Raw genomic sequence first — 20,938 nt, 5'->3', positions numbered from 1 at the left:
TGTTTTATTCTTATGTACACAAAAGTCTATGCAACAAAATTTACACAAAATTGAAGAGTTTTTTACAAAATGAACTGTTACTGGACGGAAGGGTGCGAATGGCACTTAATGGAAGTTTTTATACTATTCAAGGTCTACGTCACACAAGGCAATTTACGGGCAACGAGTTCCAGGCAATCTTCAAGAAGAGAATCCATTCACATTTGAATGTTCACATAGGGTGCGTTCGTTTAGATTCCCTGGGTCTCCCCCGGGTGAGCCCTTGACAAGAGCTAAACGAACGACCACTCACCGCTCTCGTAGTGCAGCGTTTACCTGGGGCCACCCCCCAGTGACCCACTCCACAAGCAGGGCACTGGGGGCTGACCTGGGATGACCCAGGGAGCCTAAACGAATGCACCCATATATTTACTGGGGATCTTTTTAATAAGTTGTTTGAACAATTGCCCATGTGCTACCAAAGTGGTCCTGTAGCATACACTGCAGTTGATTGCCTCCGAGTTGCCTGTAAAAGTTGTACAAGCCCCAAGATCAAGCACATTCGCATGGAAGGCAACATATTTATATAATACAGAGGTCACTGCAAAGAGGTCACTGCAGAGGCCTGGGTAACCACTCCTCATGGAAATGGTAGTTTTTATTCCACATTCTGGTTTTAATGGAGGCTTTTTTTTACTTTTCAAAGTGTGTGGTGAATTTCTGGCTGGATGCAACACTAGTAAGATACATGTAACCAACCAGTTAAAACCATTCAACTAATGAGCTTTGTATGGTGGCATAACTGTGCTCAAAACTCACTTGTGTTTTAAAGGCAGTGGACACTATTGGTAATTACTCAAAATAATTATTAGCATAAAACCTTGCTTGGTGACGAGTAATGGGGAGAGGTTGATGGTATAAAACATTGTGAGAAACGGCTCCCTCTGTAGTGCCATAGTTTTCGAGAAAGAAGTAATTTTCCACGAATTTGATTTCGAGACCTCAGATTTAGAACTTGAGGTCTCGAAATCAACCATTTAAACTTTGTGTGACAAGGGTGTTTTCTTCTTTCATTATTATCTCGCAACTTTGATGACCGATTGAGCTCAAATTTTCACAGGGTTGTTATTTTATGCATATGTTGAGATACACCAACTTTGAAGGCTAGTCTTTGACAATTACCAATAGTGTCCACTGCCTTAAACGTCACATTTTTAAGTGTGGATCGGAGAACAAAAGAACTCCACATCATGTAGGGACTTGGAACACTTTGTTGACTTACACACGTCCACACAGTAAGCTTGGGCAATATCGATTTAGTTTAATCACGATATCGCCGACAAAATATTGCGATATGCGATATAATCGCGATTAATTAAATTTGACATCATCAGTCTTCAAACTCCCAATGAAAGGTGTAGAAGAGACAGTCATAGCATAAGAGAGGTGTTCTAATGACCTATTCTTCTGGTTTTACTCCAAACCTATGGGGTGCAAGATGTCTCAGCTAGGAAATACATCGCAATATTGCTATACTTAATCGATATCACGATAAATCGCGATAAAAAATCGATTGTTCGATTAAAACCAAATCGATCCGATATCGAAATCGTTTCCAAATTAGTATCGCGATATTCGATAATATCATGGTATCGCCCAAGCTTACCACACAGTGTTATCTACAGTGTTGTAGAATAGGGTTTTGACTCATGCTTTGGTGGTATTCATGTCTTTCTGGTTGCCGTTAGATGCTTGAATAGCTGGCGTAGTTGTCTTTTCCGGTCATTGTGACATCCTGCAAAGGACAGGAAGAAGAATAAAAAAGTAAAAACTTGAATTAAGGACAGTTTAATTTATAACATAATAAAATCATGGACCGACATTATAAGCTGTTAAAGGCAGTGGACACTATTGGTAGTTACTCAAAATAATTATTAGCATAAAACCTTTCTTGGTGAAGAGTAATGGGGAGAGGTTGATGGTATAAAACATCGAGAGAAATGGCTCAGATTTAGAACTTGAGGTCTCGAAATCAACCATTTAAACGCACACACCTTGTGTGACAAGGGTATTTTTCTTTCATTATTATCTCGCAAGTTCGATGACCGATTGAGCTCAAATTTTCACAGGTTTGTTATTTTATGCACATGTTGAGATACACCAACTGTGAAGGCTAGTCTTTGACAATTACCACTGTCCACTGCCTTTAACCAGTAACAAAAACATTGCAAAGAGTGGAAGAAAACAAGACATTGGCAGTTTGCAAAGTTTTCCAGTAAGCACGACTTTCCAAGTAAGGAGGACCTTGCTAGCGAGACATTGCCAGTAAGAAAGACATTGCCAGTAAGAAAGACATTGCCAATAAGCAAGACCTTCCTAGTTAGCAATAACTTACTTCAGCATACAAGACTTTTCAAGTTGAAGCAAAACCTATCCAGTAGGGATGACCTTGCCAGTGTACAAGACTTTCCAAGTAAGCACCGTTTTCCCAGTAAAGAGGACCATACTGGTAAGCAAGATTTACAAATAAGAAGCTATACTTTTCCAAGCACATCAAAACGGCGTACATGTGTACTTAAGACTCTGCAAAGTTTGCCATTAATAAACTTGCACGTACTACAAACCTCTTTGCCGTGTTTTGGGGGTAAGCTATGGTGAAGTAATGTTGGGTGGACGTGAATATTTTCTAGAGATGGGTTCATCACATTCGGCACAAAATAACCTTGCAGCCTGTTTGATTCTAACATTCAATTCTTAAACAGCGGCTACAGAATGCTCAGAAATATATAGTTGTTACATTTTTGTAATAGATGCCTGCCATAGGAAACAGAAAAAACATATAACGAGTCTCTTACCTCGCGTTAAAACATGGTAAAAATGTTTTTTCCTCGAAACACTCCTAGCCAAAATTCTGAAAAACTTAGAGGTCAAACAAGCCCGCGATGGAATCGTGATGTCATTGGCGCTATTTGATGTGGAAAATAGCGTTCTCAGTTGGCCAAAGCTGGAGAACTGTGTACAAACCCAATTGGAGAAATCGCCACTGATGTCAAGGGGTCATTATAATAGATAAGCCGTTTTTGACTCTCGGCTGAAAAAAGGCGCGCGGAGAGGTACATTTTTGACTAGAATTACCAAATGCAAATTTTAAGCATAACATTTTTATAAATTCGGTATCTACGATGTCTGTTTGGCCAAAAAATGGTAATAGTTAAAATATTGAGACTATCCTGTAGCCGCTGTCTAAGTTAATTGAAAACCAGGGGTGGATTTCACAAAGGTAGTCCTAACTTAGGACTAGTCTTAGGCAATGCTAAGAGATAGGACTGGTCCTAAGTTAGGACCAGTAACTCATCCTAACTTAGGACTGGTCCTATCTCTTAGCATTGCCTAGGACTAGTCCTAAGTTAGGACTACCTTTGTGAAATCCACCCCAGATTATTGGGAGCAATACTACCGTCTCTTACCTAGGAATGTATTTGTTGAGTAGGAGGGTGGGCTGATGCAATCCACTCCTCCCTCCTCAGCCATGACTGGTCCATCATCCCACATCAAATCAAACCCTCCAACTCTCTTCTCCTTGCCCGTCAGTCTGAATCCAAATAGAATTGAATCAAAATCTTTAAAACATGTTAGGTTTGCATCGGAGATAACAATTATCTTTTTTTATTAATCCCCTTTCACTGATGTTTATTAAGCACTGTATACTCATACTTGGTACTTTTTGAGTTCTGTGAATTTCTAAAAACAAATTTTGATCCGCTGCTAACACCAACTTTGACATGCCTCTAACCACTGGGCAAGCTCAGTGGTAGTGGCAAGTCATCTGCTCTAGCATTGCAAAGGTCGTGGGTTCAAATTTCATCAAGTGACTTGCCTGTAATTTTATTTTTTCAAAGAACTTAAGGGAAAGTACTGAGTATACAGTGCTTAGTACACAACGACAAGGATAAAAACAAATTATATCGATTAAAACATTCCACGCAAAATGTACAAGTGGGATATTGTCTATTAAACCCCAGGAATTCAGCTGTCCTAACTTACTTCACAGGCAAGCTTGGCCACAGGAAGTAAGGAAACTGTTTCATTAGCAAAGGTTCTTGATTCATTTCCCACCAAGATAACTGTAGATTGTGTTATACAGGCTTTGGAAAACACCGGGTTTAATTTCACATAGCTACATGTACTTGGCGGCTGTTTTTGTGCTTACTACATGTGATTTCTGTTTCATGGTGCTGCTAACCTTGCTGTTCTGTAATGTCTGTAGGTTAAAAAAACTGATGCAACAATGCAAATCCATGGTAAACAAGCAAGCTGCCTGACAAAATGTTCTTGCTGACTTATGAAATACAACTGCTCCTAAGATGTTGCTCTAAAGAAACAAATTTCTTCTAAAGCAAGAAGCAATCACTGCTTAGCAGTAAGCAGCTAAAATTGGTCCCAGGTACACGCGTTAGGACATACATTACAGGCCCGACACTTCACATAGACAACGGGGCAATTGCCTCCGTGCCCCAAGGTCCCTTTGAAATTCTCCAGAACAAGTTGTTATTTCACTACATGTACATGCACTAGGAGTAAGGTTTCACCCTGCAAAGTTTCAAATCCTACTGAAGTATGCACATTATGATTTACAACAATATAGAACTAAAAACTGTACTTGTTCTCCATGTCGATGATGTGTAACATGTCTTCAAGGAGACCGAACTTGAGGGTGTAATCATCCTGGCTACTGGCTGTGAGTGAAGGAGACGCATTCACCTCAATCAACCATCTAAAACCAAAAAACAAATTTAAAAAAAAGGTGTTTTTCTTAAAGGCAGTGTACATTATTGGTAAAATTATACAAAATAATTATTAGCGCTAAAATCTTAGTTACTGTTGATAGTATAAAACATTGTGAGAAACGGCTCCCTCTGAAGTAACGTAGTTTTCGAGAAAGAAGATTACAAAGCGTGCACATGAGTATTCACGCAAGTAGTAAATGCGCATGACAAGTAATAACTCCCCTGGAGCTATTCTACTTGTCATGCGCATTTTACCATTGTGCTATTCTAGTTTTAATGCGCTTTGCGGTCCTGGTACTGTTGTACCATCTACCTCTTTGGTTGTACACACACACGAACATCGCTCTAGCGACATTCATCGCATGAGCAAATTTATCATGGTTCATTTTATTTCACAGTCCTATTTTCCCTTGCTCCAAACAACTGAGTTATGTATTAAGTATGGTAACACAAATATAACATGGTTTATTTCAGGTGACTAGTGCGCTGCATTCTTGACGTAGTGGTGCTATATAAATGCCCTATATGTATGTATGTATGTATGTATGTATGTATGATATGAGCTCCCCTCAAACTAATTCCTTCGGCTTTGCCTCGGGATTTTGTTTGTCAACTTCCATTACCTTGGGGAGCTAATATCGACTTGTCACCCTCAAACCATGTCATATTTGTATATTATACACCAAAATGTGAATCTAAGTAGGCTTTTCATAGTGTGTATTTCTATTAGGGAGTTTTCTTCCAGCATATTCGCTCCGGATTTTCGGTATCTCAAAAACTTTGTTAGTTTATATCGTATATATACATCTACATTTTATGAAGGATTGAAACAATGAAAGGCTTCCAAAAACCAAAGACCTTTAAAGATGCTATGTCAGATTTTTGGCCCCAAACAATAAAAAATATTTTTTGTTTTTGTGAATGGTATTTCAAAGAGTATCACCCGCTCTAACGAAAAAAGTTTAACTTTTTTATTTTTATTGGTCAGGAACCATGAAAAATTTAAAACGTTTCTTATAAAACACATAAGAAGTAGTCACGTAATATAATTTTGAGTACTTTATTTTACTGCAACTAATAATTGGCGGACTTTTTCGAGCAATGGCTCAAATGAAAGCTTTCTCGACCCCCATCAAAATACCTATTGAATTTTAAATCAAAATATTGGGGTCAAATCGGCCAAAAATCTGACATAGCATCTTTAATTCTACGTACGGTTTGAGGTCTTCACCGATCAGGATGTCGTAACCATACAGTTCAAAGCAGTGTTTATCATTAATCATGATCTTCTGTACGCTGTGAAGGCTCTTGATGAAGATGTCAGTCATTGCTCGGAACATTTCCTCCACCTACAAGTAGCAAAATAGACATAAACTAAGTGTAATTTTGGCTGATAACATGTTTCAGTTAAGCATTACTTTTCTTTGCTTAGTGACAAGATTTGTGCTTACAGTGGGTCATGGTGATAGACGCAGTGCCTTGACTACAGCCCTAACCCCAGTAAGGGTTCCTCTACATGTACATACCCTGTTTAATGCAACAGAATGCAACACAATTGAAATGAGCACCATGCCAAACGCAACAAAATGCAACAAGTGTTTTCGCTGCAGGCATGTTGTTTGTGTTGGGACTGAGCAAGGGTGTTTGCCCGACTGAATGCAATAATATGCACATAAGTGTAGTGGTGACTTGTAAATGTTGTTTAACAACTGTTATTATACAATTGTTTTTTAATGCGACTTGAATTATGATACAAACCCAGTATTACATCATACTTACTTCTCAATACTTTTCCCATAAAACAATGATGAACTGTTATACTTTGTTCAGATACAATAGAAGCACCCCAAACCGATGTGAAGTCACTTGACTTCTAAATGCAACAAATTCAGTCAAAGAATGACATCCGAGTTGACTGCCAAATTCAACAGATTACCATTTAAAGACATGGGACACTATTGGTTATTGTCAAAGGCTAGTCTTCACAGTTGGTGTATCTCAACATATGCATAAAATAACAAACGTGTGAAAACTTGAGCTCAATCGGTCGTCGAAGTTGCGAGATAAAAATGAAAGCAAAAACACCCTTGTCACACAAAGTTGTGTGCTTTCTGATGCTTGATTTCGAGACCTCAAATTCTAAACTTGAGGTCTCGAAATCAAATTCGGCGAAAATTACTTCTTTTTACGAAAACTACGACACTTCAGAGCGAGCTGTTTCTCACATTGTTTTATACTACAAACCTCTCCCCATTACTCATAATCAAGTAAGGTTTTATGATGATGATTATTTTGAGTAATTACCAATAGTGTCCACTGCCTTTAATGTATATAGTTGCATATAGAATAGTTAGGGATTTATAATGTACTTACCTCCACAATGTCATGCTTGGCCATCATGAATTGTCTGAGCTGTTGCATTGACCACTTACAGCCCTTCTCTGGGTCGTAGTCTGGTGCCGTCTTCTGCACTGCAACATTGGTTAGATGCACAACTGTCATAAGCTCGTTAAGAGAAAAAACTTCCAAAGAGCAAAATAAAGTCACTACCCTACCCAATGAATTCACCAATTTATTGAAATTAAGCGGAAACTATAAATAAATAGTAATCTTGCGAGTACAACCATGTAAAAATCTCTTTTGTGTAAGTGTTGGCTCTGAGAAGAGCCGGTGTGGTCTCGACGTTTCGAACAGTATACTCTGGTTGTCTTCAGGAGAATGACAAAATTAATCATTGAAACGTATTTCACAGGTTAGCAAGAAAATTAGACGGCCATTTTGTGTGTTCACCATGGATTTGTATTGTTACGTCATTCATTTCCGTGCAGTAAGCACCGGAAGGTTAGCATGCCTTTTTAGGTGCTTAGGGTTAGCAGCGCTATGAAATGGAAAGCGTACAGTAAGCATAAAATTGGATGTTAAGCAGATCTATGAAATTTGGCAAACCTAACCTAACTATATTATTCCTACCATGCAAATTTTCAAAACCTCTCTAGTTTTGTTACCAAAGGATACAAGTGTCGTCAATTGATTCTAGAGAGAATCTGGAGTTGGAGAACCTTGCGAACCCGCTCCTGTACAGCCATGCCTTCAACGGAATATACTGCAAGAGAAACGTTACATTCATCAGGGCCCAATTTCATGGCTCTGCTTACCGTAAGCACAGAATCGGCGCTTACGGAAGCAGGGAATTCTGTGCTTACAGCACGCGTATTTCACGGGTTAGCGGCGAATTTGGGCTTCTGCGCGTGCGTACTCCACATTACTAGGCATTCTACGCTTACAAGGCTAGCGCAGAAATTCGGCGCTTGCACGTAAGCGGGGAATCGCGATCGTAAGCGCAGAAATCGGCGGTAAGCAGAGCCATGAAATTGGGCCCTGATGTTTTGACATTGTACCACTGTCTTAATTCTTAAAGGATTTGGGTACTTTTTGTAACACAAAACACAATGTCCACTGATTGGCATTAAACTTACACTGTTTGAAGATAATGATAGTAGAAAGCGTACCTTAAGATATTAGTTGCTGGGGAGCTGTAGTTTTTGAGAAATGAGTAAAACAATGTGATGAAAAATATGTTTTTACATGCTAAAATAATTTTCGTCTCATGATCACCGAGACGAAAATTATTTTCATGACATTGGTTTACTCATTTCCCAAAAACTACAGCACCTCAGCACGTAATATTTTCAGGGAAGCTTTCTACTATCAATATCTTCAAACTGTGCAAGTTTAATGTAAATCTGTGGACATTGTGTTTTTTGTCCTACAAAAAGTACATAGACCCTTTAACATGGAATTGCTTCAGGCCTTTCAACCCATTATGCAACAATCAATCAATCAATCTCAGAGACAGAAAGGGTCAATCGCGTTGATTTCCTGTGTCCCTGTCCTGCAGCCTCACGCCACATGTGGTCAATTTCGCTAGGCCGGCCAGGATGATCGAGGGCGGCCTCTAGGTCTCTTCCAGTCAGGAGCCAGTGCTAGGCCTCCCCTGGTTATGCATGCCAGGGCTCGAATTGGAACTCTTTGCCTGGTGCATGTTTCTCTCCATCCTATAATGTGGACAGTTTTTAGAGGAAATATAGTTCCTACCTTTAGCTTTCGAGAGTTATTTTTTATATTTGCTAACAGAGGTTTGTAACAATATTGTTAACTTACTGATGTGACCAGGACGTAGACCCTTAGGTCAAACTTGCGACCACCGATGAGGTAAGGTCTCTCCACATATCGAGACACTATGTACGTCTCGGGCTGCTCTTTATCCTCGTCTTTGCTATCTCGTGGCCGATAGCTATCACTCTATAATCATTAAAAAAAGCATTTGAAACTTTAAATGGAGGGAATCTAACTAAAGAGAGGTTTGCGGTAACACCATGTGAATATCACTTTTGGGTAGTGTTAGTTTAGAAAACTAGTGGTTATAATGACTCAAAGTTTTGATTTTCTCTGCTCATCCTCCTGAAGACAATAGAGCATACCGATTAAAACGTTGAGTGTGGGTGGTTATTAACCCGGGTTCTTTTCAGAGCCAACACTACTCTACAGAGATATGTGCATGGTGTTACTCAAACCTAATAAACATTAAAGGAACACGTTGCCTTGGATCGGTTGAGTAGGTCTTTGAAAAGCGTTTGTAACCATTTGTTAAAAGGCGAAAACAAAATTAGCTGTTGCAAACAACACAACCAAATGGACCGAGGGTACACAAAAACACAATGGATAAATGCAAAAATAATTAGTGGCCTGATGTTTCGACCCTAGCAGAGTCTTTCTCGAAGGCTAAATGACAACACAACAAACATGAACAGGTAACTAAGTGAAACACAAGCATTCTTATAAAATCCATTGTTAGATAGATGTTTTAACAGTAGAATACAATGATCCACACACATTTGCCTCGAATATGCATGGTTTTCCTTTTACTTTACGAACTAACTTGGTCAGCCATAGTCCAAAATTTGACTCCCATAAATGGCCGACCATGTTTGTCGACGAAGTAAAAGGAAAACCATGCAATTTCAAGTGATACTTGTGTGGATCATTATATTCTACTTTTAAAATTTCTTTCTAATCATATGCATTTTACAGCAGTTGGTTACCAAAGACCAATTTGACCGATCCAAAGCAACGTGTTCCTTTAAAGGCAGTGGACACTATTGGTAATTACTCAAAACAATTATCAGCATAAAAACTCACTTGGTAAAAAGTAATGGGGAGAGGCAGATGGTATAAAACATTGTGATAAACAGCTCCCTCTGTAGTGACATAGTTTCCGAGAAAGAAGTTATTTTCAATGAACTCGATTTCGAGACCTCAAGTTTAGATGATTTGAGGTTGAGAAATCAAGCATCTGAAAGCACACAACTTCGTGTGTGACAAGGGTGTTTTTTTTCTTTCATAGTTATCTCGTCCAGCTCAAATTTTCACAGGTTGTTATTTTATGCATATGTTGAGATACACCAAGTAAGAAGACTGGTCTTAGACAATTACCAATAGTGTTCAAAGTTTTTAATGAAAGTCTGATCACCCAATATCACACGACCGGACAGCCACAAGAGGCGAGGGCTAATGGTTTGAGTTATCGACTCAAACTTCCTCTACTCATATTTTGAACTTTGACCCCACAATAGAACAATTCTGAAGAGATGAGCTGTGCTCAACTTCCCGAAACCTTTGCAGCAACAACAGAGCTTTAATTTTGAACTATCTTGACACGAACCACTCGAAGGAAGTATAAACCAGGTTTTTGAGCATGATGTGCATATTTTCTGAATGCTCACTTTAGACCATTTGTTACAGGCAACATAAAGCAAACTTTGACCCACCTTCTTCCAATCCGTAATATCTTTGAGTTTCTTGAAAAGGAAGATTCCTTTTCCTTGAGACTTAGCGACGGGTTTCATAATCCAGATAGACCCTGGGTTCCTCTTGAACTCATCCACAAACATGTGGTACTCGGACTGAAAAAGAAGTGAACGTGTGAAAGTAGACGACTCATTCTACAATGTCCAAGGAGAGCTTTATTGCCGCAGATTAAAATATGGCTTCGATCTTCTAAACAGTGTAAGCTTAGTCTGCCCCACACTTTGACCCCCACAGGCTAACAGGCCCATCTCAATTAAACCAATGCCCCACCCAGACACCAGAAGACTGGCAGTCTGGGGCGTTACAAATTTAAGAGATTTTCTAATAATCTCCCACGACACTCATCCTCAACTCTAGCCTTGTCCAAGGCTTTTTACGCAAGCACCGGCCAGCTCTGAATTCACAAACTGCATAGATACTATACCGCACGGAACTTAACAGTATACAATTATTGAGTGGCTCAGAGTGGAATGGGAGGAATATTATCCCAAGGTAAAATTTGGACTTTCACGAGGCGAAGCCAAATGAAATGGAACAATCAAAATTTTTCTAACCAATTTAAAGCCACTCAACATTTGTTTTATATAACTGACATATAGATCCTTGTCATTTGATGTATTTTAAAAGTATAACATTATGAAAAATCACACAAATTACTGACAACCAAAAATCATATAGCGGCGCGTAGCGGCAACAATGCACAAATCGGATCACAACCTGTTGCACAGGTGCTCCTTCGTTTTAGCAGCGGCGCGGCGGCGCTGCACAGCTAAAAAACATTGGGAATAAGGATGATCCTAACTGTTGAATGGGAAATGCTCCCCCATGGGCAAATAGGTCTTTTTGATAGCCGGTGCGGATGGGAGTAAAAGTGAATGTCACGTGAAGTAAGTTCCACCAGCATGCATAATACTTTCTTCAATTAAATTAAATGTCAGCCACTTTTTACTTACCGGAAGTTCAAATGTTGTTGGGAAGAAGTCGCAATAAGACGCTTCCACCTTGCTGACTTCTCTCTCTAAAAACTTCTTATAACGTTTCAGATTCTTCACCATCAAGTTCTTGCGGGTCAACTAAAAAAAGGAAACAACATGAGTAATAATAAAAATAGAATACACTCGGCAAATTCAAAGTGCTAATTATTTAATTAGACTCCGTAGTTTGCCAGCTTATTACTTAATAACTGAAATAAAAAGTTGTCTCCCCTGGCTATTGCTTCTTAGGTTTTATTGTAAACTGGACAATCCCTTGACCCTGGCTACACGACAGTTAATTGTTGTATAGGTTTTGACTGGCACCCCAAACAAAGGCATTGACAAAATAGCAAGACCGACAACATAGGGCTAAATGTACCGGTACATGTAGATAGCCAATTTAATCCAGAGGTTGTTAGTTTATATCCCACTCGAGTCTATTATTTCTTTAGGTAGGATTTGAAACTTTGCATGGTGGAAATACGATATAGAAAGGTTTGCGGTAACACCATGTAATGACTATCTCTAATGAGTTGGGGTGGTTCTGAAAAGAACAGTTGGTTTCAACTCGACGTTTCGATCAGTATGCTCTGATAGTCTTCTGGAGAAAAAAAACAAAACAAAACAAAAAAGGAGACGCACACAAGGCTTGAAGGCCACTTCAAGGTGTGGGCTACAATTATTTTTTCCCAGAGGCCAATGCCACCTACTCCTAGGGCTGAAACAGGGTTACCCCTTTCACAGTCCATACGAATGTAGGCTTGGGTATCTTCAATGAAGCCTAGCCGGTAGAGCAGAAAGCACTACCTCCCCAATTTTAAAATTGGGTCAAGTGTCTTGCTCAAGGACATTTAGTGTCATAGCCAGAACTCAAAACCACACTCTATTAAAGGAACATTACAGAATTGATATTGCTAACAAAACAGTTGTTGGCAGTGTAGGCACCGTCTTTAAATCAACTGCAAATTTCTTGAGACCTTTTGACCTCATGACCTTTTGACCTTACCTCATAGTGATTACGAAAGTGGTTGAGGCGGACATGATCCTCCATGTAGCATTGATCAAAGTAATCTTTCATCCAACCCCGGTCCGCCCAGAAAAAGTCAAAATCAAAATCATCCCTACAAAAGCAGTCGAGACATCACACGAGGGCCGGAGGGAAAACAAAATTATTGAAATAAAAAAGACATCTCAAACTTGGAACAATATGTAAAGAAAGTTAGTGACTATACCCGGTTTTAAAGTCTCTTGCAATTTGGAGGAGTGCTTGCTCAAATTTCACAGATTTGGCGATTTGGTTTTGATTCATTTATGACACAGTTTTCGTGAAACAAAGTTACCCAACAAAGTGTCTGAATATATCAAATGATATCATACAAAATTTGAAGAATTTTTTTTAGATCAAAATTGAAACATTTGGGAAGAAAATTAAGAACAAAATGACAAAAACCAAAGGTAGTATTGTCACTTACTTTCAAACCATTTGAGAAACAGCTGAAAGACAGTCTAAAGTGAACATACATGTACATGGCTTTAAAACTACGATTGGATAGTCACAATTAAGGGACCCTGAAAAAAATATTTCAAAGTCTGAATGTTCATTCAGTCTGCCTTTCTTTGTTCCTCATTAAAACCCCACACAGACAGTTTGAATAAGTAAACAGCCATACTGGATTCAATGCTTCAGCTTCATTCAACAAACCATTCTAGAAACCCTCCTACTGTCAGACAAGTCAATATCATCCACTGTGGTTTTGAATGAAAAGATTAAAGCATGCGATGAATGTGTTGGGCGCAATCTCTAAAGTTGTCGCACAAGCCAATTTCAAAATTTTGCAGTTGATGCACAAAATTGAAAAGAATTGTGGTGACGGTTTGTTATTGTTTTCTAGAAATAAAAATGTCATGCATTTGTCTTTCCAACGAGTCATAAAATGTGTTTTTCTATTGTAACAGAAAGGTCATCAACAAGATGCAGCACGGTATTAGTTTCAAGTTTTTAAACAAAAGTACCCTTTCAGACAGAAGTTAAAGGCAGTGGACACTACTGGTAATTACTCAAAATAATTATTAGCAAAAAACATCTCTTGGTAACGAGTAATGGGGAGAGGTTGATAGTATAAAACATTGTGAGAAACGGCTCCCTCTGAAGTGACGTAGTTTTCAAGAAAGAAGTCATTTTCCACAATTTTGATTTCAAGACCTTAAGTTTAGAATTTGAGGTCTCAAAATCAAGCATCAGAAAGCACACAACTTCGTGTGACAAGGGTGTTTTTTTCTTTCATAGTTATCTCGCAACTCCGATGACCAATCGAGTTCAAATTTTCACAGGTTTATTATTTTATGCATATGTTGAGATACACTAAGTAAGAAGACTGGATTTTGACAATTACCAATAGTGTCCACTGTCTTAAAGATCTACTTTGAACTTACCCCCCTTTAACCTCTATACGTAAATCCCCTTCAGTGTGTATTTCACAAAATGTGGTGAGAATTATGGTTGAACGACAAAAATTTTGAGGTGTTCAAAGTTTACGCGAAAGCTATCCTAAGAAATTTGAAGATCATGCAAGGAAACAAAGTTTGTACCACCACAACATGGCACACTGCACAATTTTTAAGAAGAACGAATTTCAAAGAACAGCGCCAAAAAAGGCATATCCACAGCATGTCCACACTTAAGTTTTGTTCACAGTCATGACATCATTACACCACTCGTGCAGCTGAGAGGTTTCAAGTGATTAGTCAACTCACTCAAGAAAGTCACCAATAGTAGGAGGGTTATATTGCACACTTTTAAATTTGAACCAAGATGGCCGACTACCCATTCAAATGTCTTCATGTGAAGTTTCTATTCTAACTTGGGCTAACCTCGTAGTGGTTTCTAAAGTGATTAATCCTGACATGCTCCTGCATGTAGAAGTGATCAAAGAATTCCTTCATCCAGCCGACGTCGGCCCAATTGAAATCAAAGTCCCCTTCCCTGCAGCGTACAGGTACACACAGATATAGCATCACCATGAGGGGAAAAGCGTTTGTGGATAAGTTTGTGGAAACAATGGGTGCGTTCTTTAGCTTCCCTGGGTCGACCCTGGTCAGCCCTGGTAGGTTCGAATAGCTTTGACGGGGCTCACTCGGGCCAGCCCCGAGTGCCCTGCTTGTGGAGTGGGGTCACTTGGGGTGACCTGAGGAGCATGCCGTCACCACGAGAGGGCGAGTGTGATTGTGCGGTAAGCTCTTGTCAGGGGCTCACCCGAGTGAGCACCGCGGGGTCGACCCAGGCAAGCTAAACGTACGCACCCAAAGTAAGTAGGGGAGACAGGGGAATGGGGAGTGGGGAGATTGTTGAAACCAAATCATAACAAGACTGAAAAATGTTTGAGAAAATGGCATAGATAGGAGAGGGGTGAAGCAGTGATTATGGAAACATCAATAAGATGAGGGCGAGTTAGTAGGGGGAGGGTGGGGAATTTGTTGACAAAAAGTGAAAATGTTTGTGAATTGGCATAGGTAGGGGAGAACCGGTGATTGTGGAAACATCATTAAGAGTCAAGATGATGGCTCGTTAGAAGGGGGAGGGTTGGGAGTTTGTTGACAGTAAATGAACATGATTGTGAAAATGGCATAGGTAAGGGAGAGGTGTAACTTCATTACACAAAAGCTCCATTAAAGTTCTTGATAAGAAACCACTAATATCATTATAATTATTATTATTATTGATTATCAAGTGTTGTTCCATTGGTAACAGCATGGAAGACCAAGAACAGAGTAAGAACAAAGAGAATGACCTCAAAAGCAAGCAAATTACAACAAAATGGCAAACATAAGTGTGTGCGAATGGTTTAATTTGTGCAGTTAGTCACAACTGTGGATATTGTCCCCTTTAAAAAAATTTACATGGTTGTTTTCCCCAAATGTGCTTACATCTTCAAAATCTACCCGAGTATACTACAAGTGAAGGATGAAGTGCACAGAAATAAATCAAAAGAATAAGAACATTTGTTTTAGCATCTGAGTTCTTAAAGGCAGTGGACACTATTGGTAATTGTCAAAGACTAGCCTTCACAGTTGGTGTATCTCAACATATACATAAAATAACTAACCTGTGAAAATTTGAGCTCAATCGGTCATCGAAGTTGCGGGATAATAATGAAAGAAAAAAAAACTTGTCACACGAAGTTGAGTGTGTTTAGATGGTTGATTTCGAGACCTCAAGTTCTAAATCTGAGGTCTCGAAATCAAACTCGCGGAAAATTACTTCTTTTTCAAAAACTATGTGACTTCAGAGGGAGCCGTTTCTCACAATGTTTCATACCATTAACCTCTCCCTATTCGTCACCAAGAAAGGTTTTATGCTAAAAAATTTTTAAAGTTATTACCAATAGTGTCCACTGCCTTTAAACATGTTTACAGTGGTTTTTATTTAATAGTTTGTACAGTTTTAAAAGCCCCGTTGTAGCTTACTTTCACTGTGCTACCTCCATGGAAACTATAGACCTAAATGATCTGTTTTAAGACCTTGACACTGGGACAGGCCATACCCTCCTGACGCTCAAGTATTTTTTTCTTTTCTGATGTTTCAGTTGTCATTTTATGGTTTAAAAATCTCATTCTGCATATAAAATCCATGCGACCCCAAAAAGAAAATGAGTGGTGACGCTAAACATTCTTTTATTGTATTACCTCAATGCCTTGTCATTGAGGTAAATGTTTGTTTTGTTTCTTGTTTTACAAAAAACAAGTTTGGGTCCAGAGGGCTACACTTTTTTGTTAAAGGCAGTGGACACTATTGGTTATTACTCAAAATAATTATTAGCGTAAGACCTTACCAGGTAACATTAATGGGGAGAGGTTGATAATGATAGTATAAAACATTGCGAGAAACGGGTCTCGCTGATCAAAGTACCTTAGTTTTTGACAAAGAAGTACATATGTAAGTAATGTTTCACAAATTTGATTGTGACACCTCAGAATTAGAATTTGTGGAAATCGAGCATCTGAAAGCGCACAGCTTCGTCTGACAAAAGGTGTTTTTTCTTTATTATTATGCATATGTTTGGATACACCAATTGAGAGGACTGGTCTTTAACAACTATCAATAGTGTCCTGTGTCTTTAAACCTCAACCAATAAAATGTGACCTGAGATGACCCTCTCTTAACAAATCCCACCCCCCCCCCAACCCAATATGAAACTGAAAAGCCAGGGTCCAATTTCTTATAGCCTGTATAAGCTCAGAAACATGCTAAGCACAAACAAATCTTGCTTAGCAAAAACAGGTTACCAGCCAGAATAGCATCTGAACCAAGATATCAGGATTCATGAAACTGGGCCCTGCTTTTTTTTTTTGCATACTTACTCTTTAACTTCAACCCAGTTTTTGGATCGCAGTACATCGACAATTGTGTTTTGTAAGGAGCATTTAAATCGTATTGGGCGGTCTCTGTAACAAAACAAACAAGATCTTAGTCAATAACGATTGTTGTTAAACACCAAAAAATGCTCTGCAAGATGTTAAAAAGCAGGACAGTTCTTTTCAGAACTGAGAAGTCTCCCGAACCTCCGATTATCTACTCCACGGCAGTAGAATAAAGTAAGACAGTTCCCTAAGAACAACTCTTCCTATACATTGATACCTCACCATGCAATGCCTCAAATCCTATACAAAATGACAACGTTATGCTCTGCCTCAACTTGAGAATCATTAAGTCCAACAGAATCGTCCAGACTTTAGAATCGCCCAAACTTTTAACAAATCAATTCCTGCACCTGTAAACAGCGAATGTTCTTTGAATCTGAGCTACTGACCCCTTGCACGCACATCCCACGCGGCGACTGTGCCACTCTCACCATTTTGGGTTGGCAATTAGGTTTACAATGTACGTGTGAACGCACTTGACTGAATAGCGCACACTGACTACACCAATATGGCACATATGCAAGATTATTTGATAATAATGACGTCAGGTGAATTGGGTCAATTAGGCCATTTGGCTATCCTAGCTGTACAATAGCACTCAACTTCGGAGAGTTCTAATAAACGGGGAAATTGTGAGCATGGACGTAGTTACGACTATGTCTAGGGTTACAATTATGTCGAGGGTTAGGATTATCGCAACTAGCATGGTTGGTGAGCTGAAACATACTTACCCAATTCCTTTGCGAGTATTTATTCGGTAACTCTGAAGGTTTGCCTAGAAATAAAAAGAGAGCTTTCGAGTTAGAAAATGGAATCCAGGTCTTTTAAAATTTTACACATTATTACATAATATAATTCCGTAAAATAATGCATCCCAAGCTTTTTGACTGTAGCAACATAGGCCTACTCCTAGAACTATGAAGAGGTTGTTCTTCGTGTGTAGATGATAGCGGAACGAACGTCATACTACTATTACTAGGAGTAGCAGGGAGCAACAGTGGCAGACGCAGTGGCAGACGCAGTGGCAGACGCAGTGGCAGACGCAGTGGCAGACGCAGTGGCAGACGCAGTGCAGTGCAGTGAAGTTGTACATGTATCTGTTGACTTATTGCAATTTGAAAAGTGTATTGTGTAAATATGGTAACTGTGTTGTACTATTTCCACTTTTGTTTATTTATTAACAGAGTGGTGTGGGAATTTATTACAGTATGCAGTGAATCAACAACAAAATTGTTGTCATTTTCACTTAAAGGGACACACTGGCTCACCGTTTACGCAATTTAGGGGTGTAGAATCACAAATAATGTTTTTATAGACGGTTGCTATAAAAAAAATCATCAAAATGTCACGTATTTAATGAAAATTATTTTAAAAGACCAAAGCGGCCATATAACAAGCTTTCGTTACACGGACTCTTTGAATGTGAATCTTACGTAAGATTTTTCACCATTGTTTACATTTTGTAAGCGATAATTTGAATACATGATCTTTTTCGTCAATTATTCGTAAATAATTTTGTACAAAAAAGATTAAAATTTGGTTAAGTAAGTTACTTTTAGACGGCTGAAAGTAAAACTAGCCCGGAAGGTCACGTGATTGTTTGTACCACTTTTTGGTAAGAGCAATCACGCGACCTGCGTTTTTGTCTAAAAATGCAAAAAACTGCAAAATTTGATGATTATTTTTAAGGACTGTTCTTCTTCATTCCTGGAAGACCGTTGAAGTCATATCTTAGTCTATTTTGTAGCCCAAATAGCCCAATTTGGCCGGTGTGTCCCTTTAAAATATTAATATTTTCCCCACATTTGCACACCATAGAATCCCAAATAGTAACCACCTCACGTGATCAATCTAGTGACTAAAGCAGAATGAAACTCAATCTAGCAGATAGTAATTTTGTTTTGAATTTTCGAGGTTGGATGATGTTTCTTTGACTCATTTGAATGTTGGCATAATAATGCACTAGTGATTTAGTACCAAAATCAATCATTTTATAAATGTTTGAGCATAACCAACGACACTGGACAGGAAACTTTATTCTCAGCATGATTAGGCCTGATGAAAATACAGACCGTGAGTAAACTGCATAGCATCTGTCACCGGTGCAGCATGCACAATTACGCGGTAAACGGGAATCAAAGTTGGGGACCGAAAACATATGAGGGTCGATAACGTATGACGCTACGTTATACGTAGTCTGGTAGTAGAGTGCCTAGTGCATGAGTGCCATACGGAAAGTTATCCCCGAATTCATTACTAACACCCAAAGTGCAGTGTTTACACTTACCCTTCCACCCTTATTCATCGCGAAGGAATCTCTCAAACTACTATTAAAATTAAAAAGAAGTAAACCCTTGACCACTTTGCCCTTTACTTGACTTTTGGTTGCTACACTACATCATCAACTTCTCAAACCCACCACCAGTGTGCACCAAATTTGAGCCCAACACCAATATTGGTGATGAGCACCAAAATTTGTTGCCAGCACCAAATTTCGAAAAAATCTGTCAACGACCGTCAATGACCTTCGAAGACAGTGCGAAGAGATTATACGGATCGGATAATGATTATACACGGCACGCATACAAAGCCAAGAGTCCCATGGTACATGTTTGGTAATTACTCAAAACAATTTAAAAACTGACTTGGTAACGAGCATTGAACAGCTGTTGATAGTATACAACATTGTGGGAAACGACTCCCTGTGAAGTAACGTAGTTTTTGAGAAAGGGGTAATTTTTCACTGAAAAAATAAAAGACTTCTTTAGTTAGAAGTCTTTTATTCCTATCTGAAAGCACACAAATTCATCAAACAAGGGTGTTTTTCTTTCATCCCCGCAAGTTTGTGACCAAAGTGAGCCAAAATTTTGCACAGGCTTGTTAGTTTTACTAATGGTGGGAACACTGGTACTTGACAATTACCAAACGTGTACAGTGCTAGCCTTGCTCAAGGCAGTCGCATTAATTCGCCCCGAAAAGACGCCGCTATACCCTGTGCGTGGTGCGTGCTATCCCACCGCATGACCCACCCGTATACACACTGTCACATCGTACGACTACTGTGCACATAAGTCATCCGCACTCTACCACCAAACGCATGCGACCGTCGCATGCGGATAGTGTACGGGGGCATCGTGTCGTGCGATGTTGTTGCGCACAGTGAATACGGGTGGGTTTTTAAACAGCAGCGGTCGACTGCCTTGAACAAGGCTAGTACAGTGCCTAATATCACCCCCTGGATATATCAGACTATCGCCCCAATGTGTTACGTCTGATAATTAGCTCGTCCCAATTAATTTAATTAAGGAATAATTTACGAATGTTGCTACAACACGCTGTATATGCCATGAACCAGCGTAATGATGGGCAAATACGAAGCCACGAGTTCCATCTAAGTTGGAAAATATTATTATTTTTCAATCCAGAAATCGGATGTCTGATGACACTTTGTACCTTTGCCACTTTGTGACCCTGGACACTTCGTACATTCGGGACACTTCGGACCGTATTAAACCAAATTGGTCACTTCGTACCTTCATTAAAATGTGTATTAATTTCTCAATAATTTAATCTTTGTTTAGATACAAATTAATAAAACATAAAGAATCTTTTTTTAAGTTTGAATATGTGAATGTCATTTTTAATGTGAAACAGACTCACTTCGTACCTTGAAAAGGTACGATCCAGGGTACGAAGTGTCCTGACAATAGCCGTCTGGTAAAGTTTAAAGGCAGTGGACAATTGCTCCCTCTGTTTAGTGCCATAGTTTTTGAGAAAGAAGTAATATTCCACATCTAAACGCACACAACTTCATGTGACAAGGGTGTTTTTTCTTTCTTTATTATCTCGCAACTTCGATGACCTATTGAGCTCAATTTTTCACAGGTTAGTTATTTTATGGATATGTTGATA

The 20,938-nt window shown here is 39.1% G+C and overlaps 1 protein-coding gene across 2 annotated transcripts; it reads right to left on the bottom strand.

Annotated features, from left to right (window-relative positions):
• Position 1: 1 nt before the first annotated feature.
• LOC139934453 (probable tubulin polyglutamylase TTLL9) lies at positions 2–19,453 on the bottom strand. Of its 2 annotated transcripts, none has more exons than XM_071928697.1 (13): positions 19,314–19,453; positions 17,758–17,801; positions 16,967–17,050; positions 14,480–14,591; positions 11,588–11,707; positions 10,595–10,729; positions 8,928–9,068; positions 7,782–7,869; positions 7,140–7,261; positions 5,982–6,115; positions 4,640–4,753; positions 3,447–3,571; positions 2–1,774 (listed from the first exon to the last, which is right to left on the bottom strand). In XM_071928697.1, the coding sequence occupies exons 1-13, from the start codon at positions 19,329–19,331 to the stop codon at positions 1,704–1,706; spliced, it is 1,308 nt and encodes a 435-aa protein (XP_071784798.1). In that variant the 5' UTR covers positions 19,332–19,453; the 3' UTR covers positions 2–1,703. The 2 variants fall into 2 exon arrangements, with proteins under 2 accessions (XP_071784798.1, XP_071784797.1); XM_071928696.1 differs by lacking the exon at positions 14,480–14,591 and adding an exon at positions 12,615–12,729.
• Between the last annotated feature and the right edge of the window lie 1,485 nt (positions 19,454–20,938).

Source organism: Asterias amurensis, chromosome 3, assembly GCF_032118995.1.
Source record: "Asterias amurensis chromosome 3, ASM3211899v1".
Taxonomy (NCBI): Eukaryota; Metazoa; Echinodermata; class Asteroidea; order Forcipulatida; family Asteriidae; genus Asterias; species Asterias amurensis.
Note: the sequence above shows the minus strand (reverse complement) of the source record. Positions and strands in the feature narration are given on the sequence as shown.

What these genes read in the sequence shown, in the direction of transcription:
- LOC139934453 (XM_071928696.1), bottom strand. An exon ending in AACTGGGTTGAAGTTAAAGA is followed by an intron (nt 12,730 to 16,966) that starts GTAAGTATGCAA and finishes CTGCTTTTGTAG; the next exon opens with GGATGATTTTGATTTTGACT. An exon ending in ATATTACGGATTGGAAGAAG is followed by an intron (nt 9,069 to 10,594) that starts GTGGGTCAAAGT and finishes TAATGATTATAG; the next exon opens with AGTGATAGCTATCGGCCACG.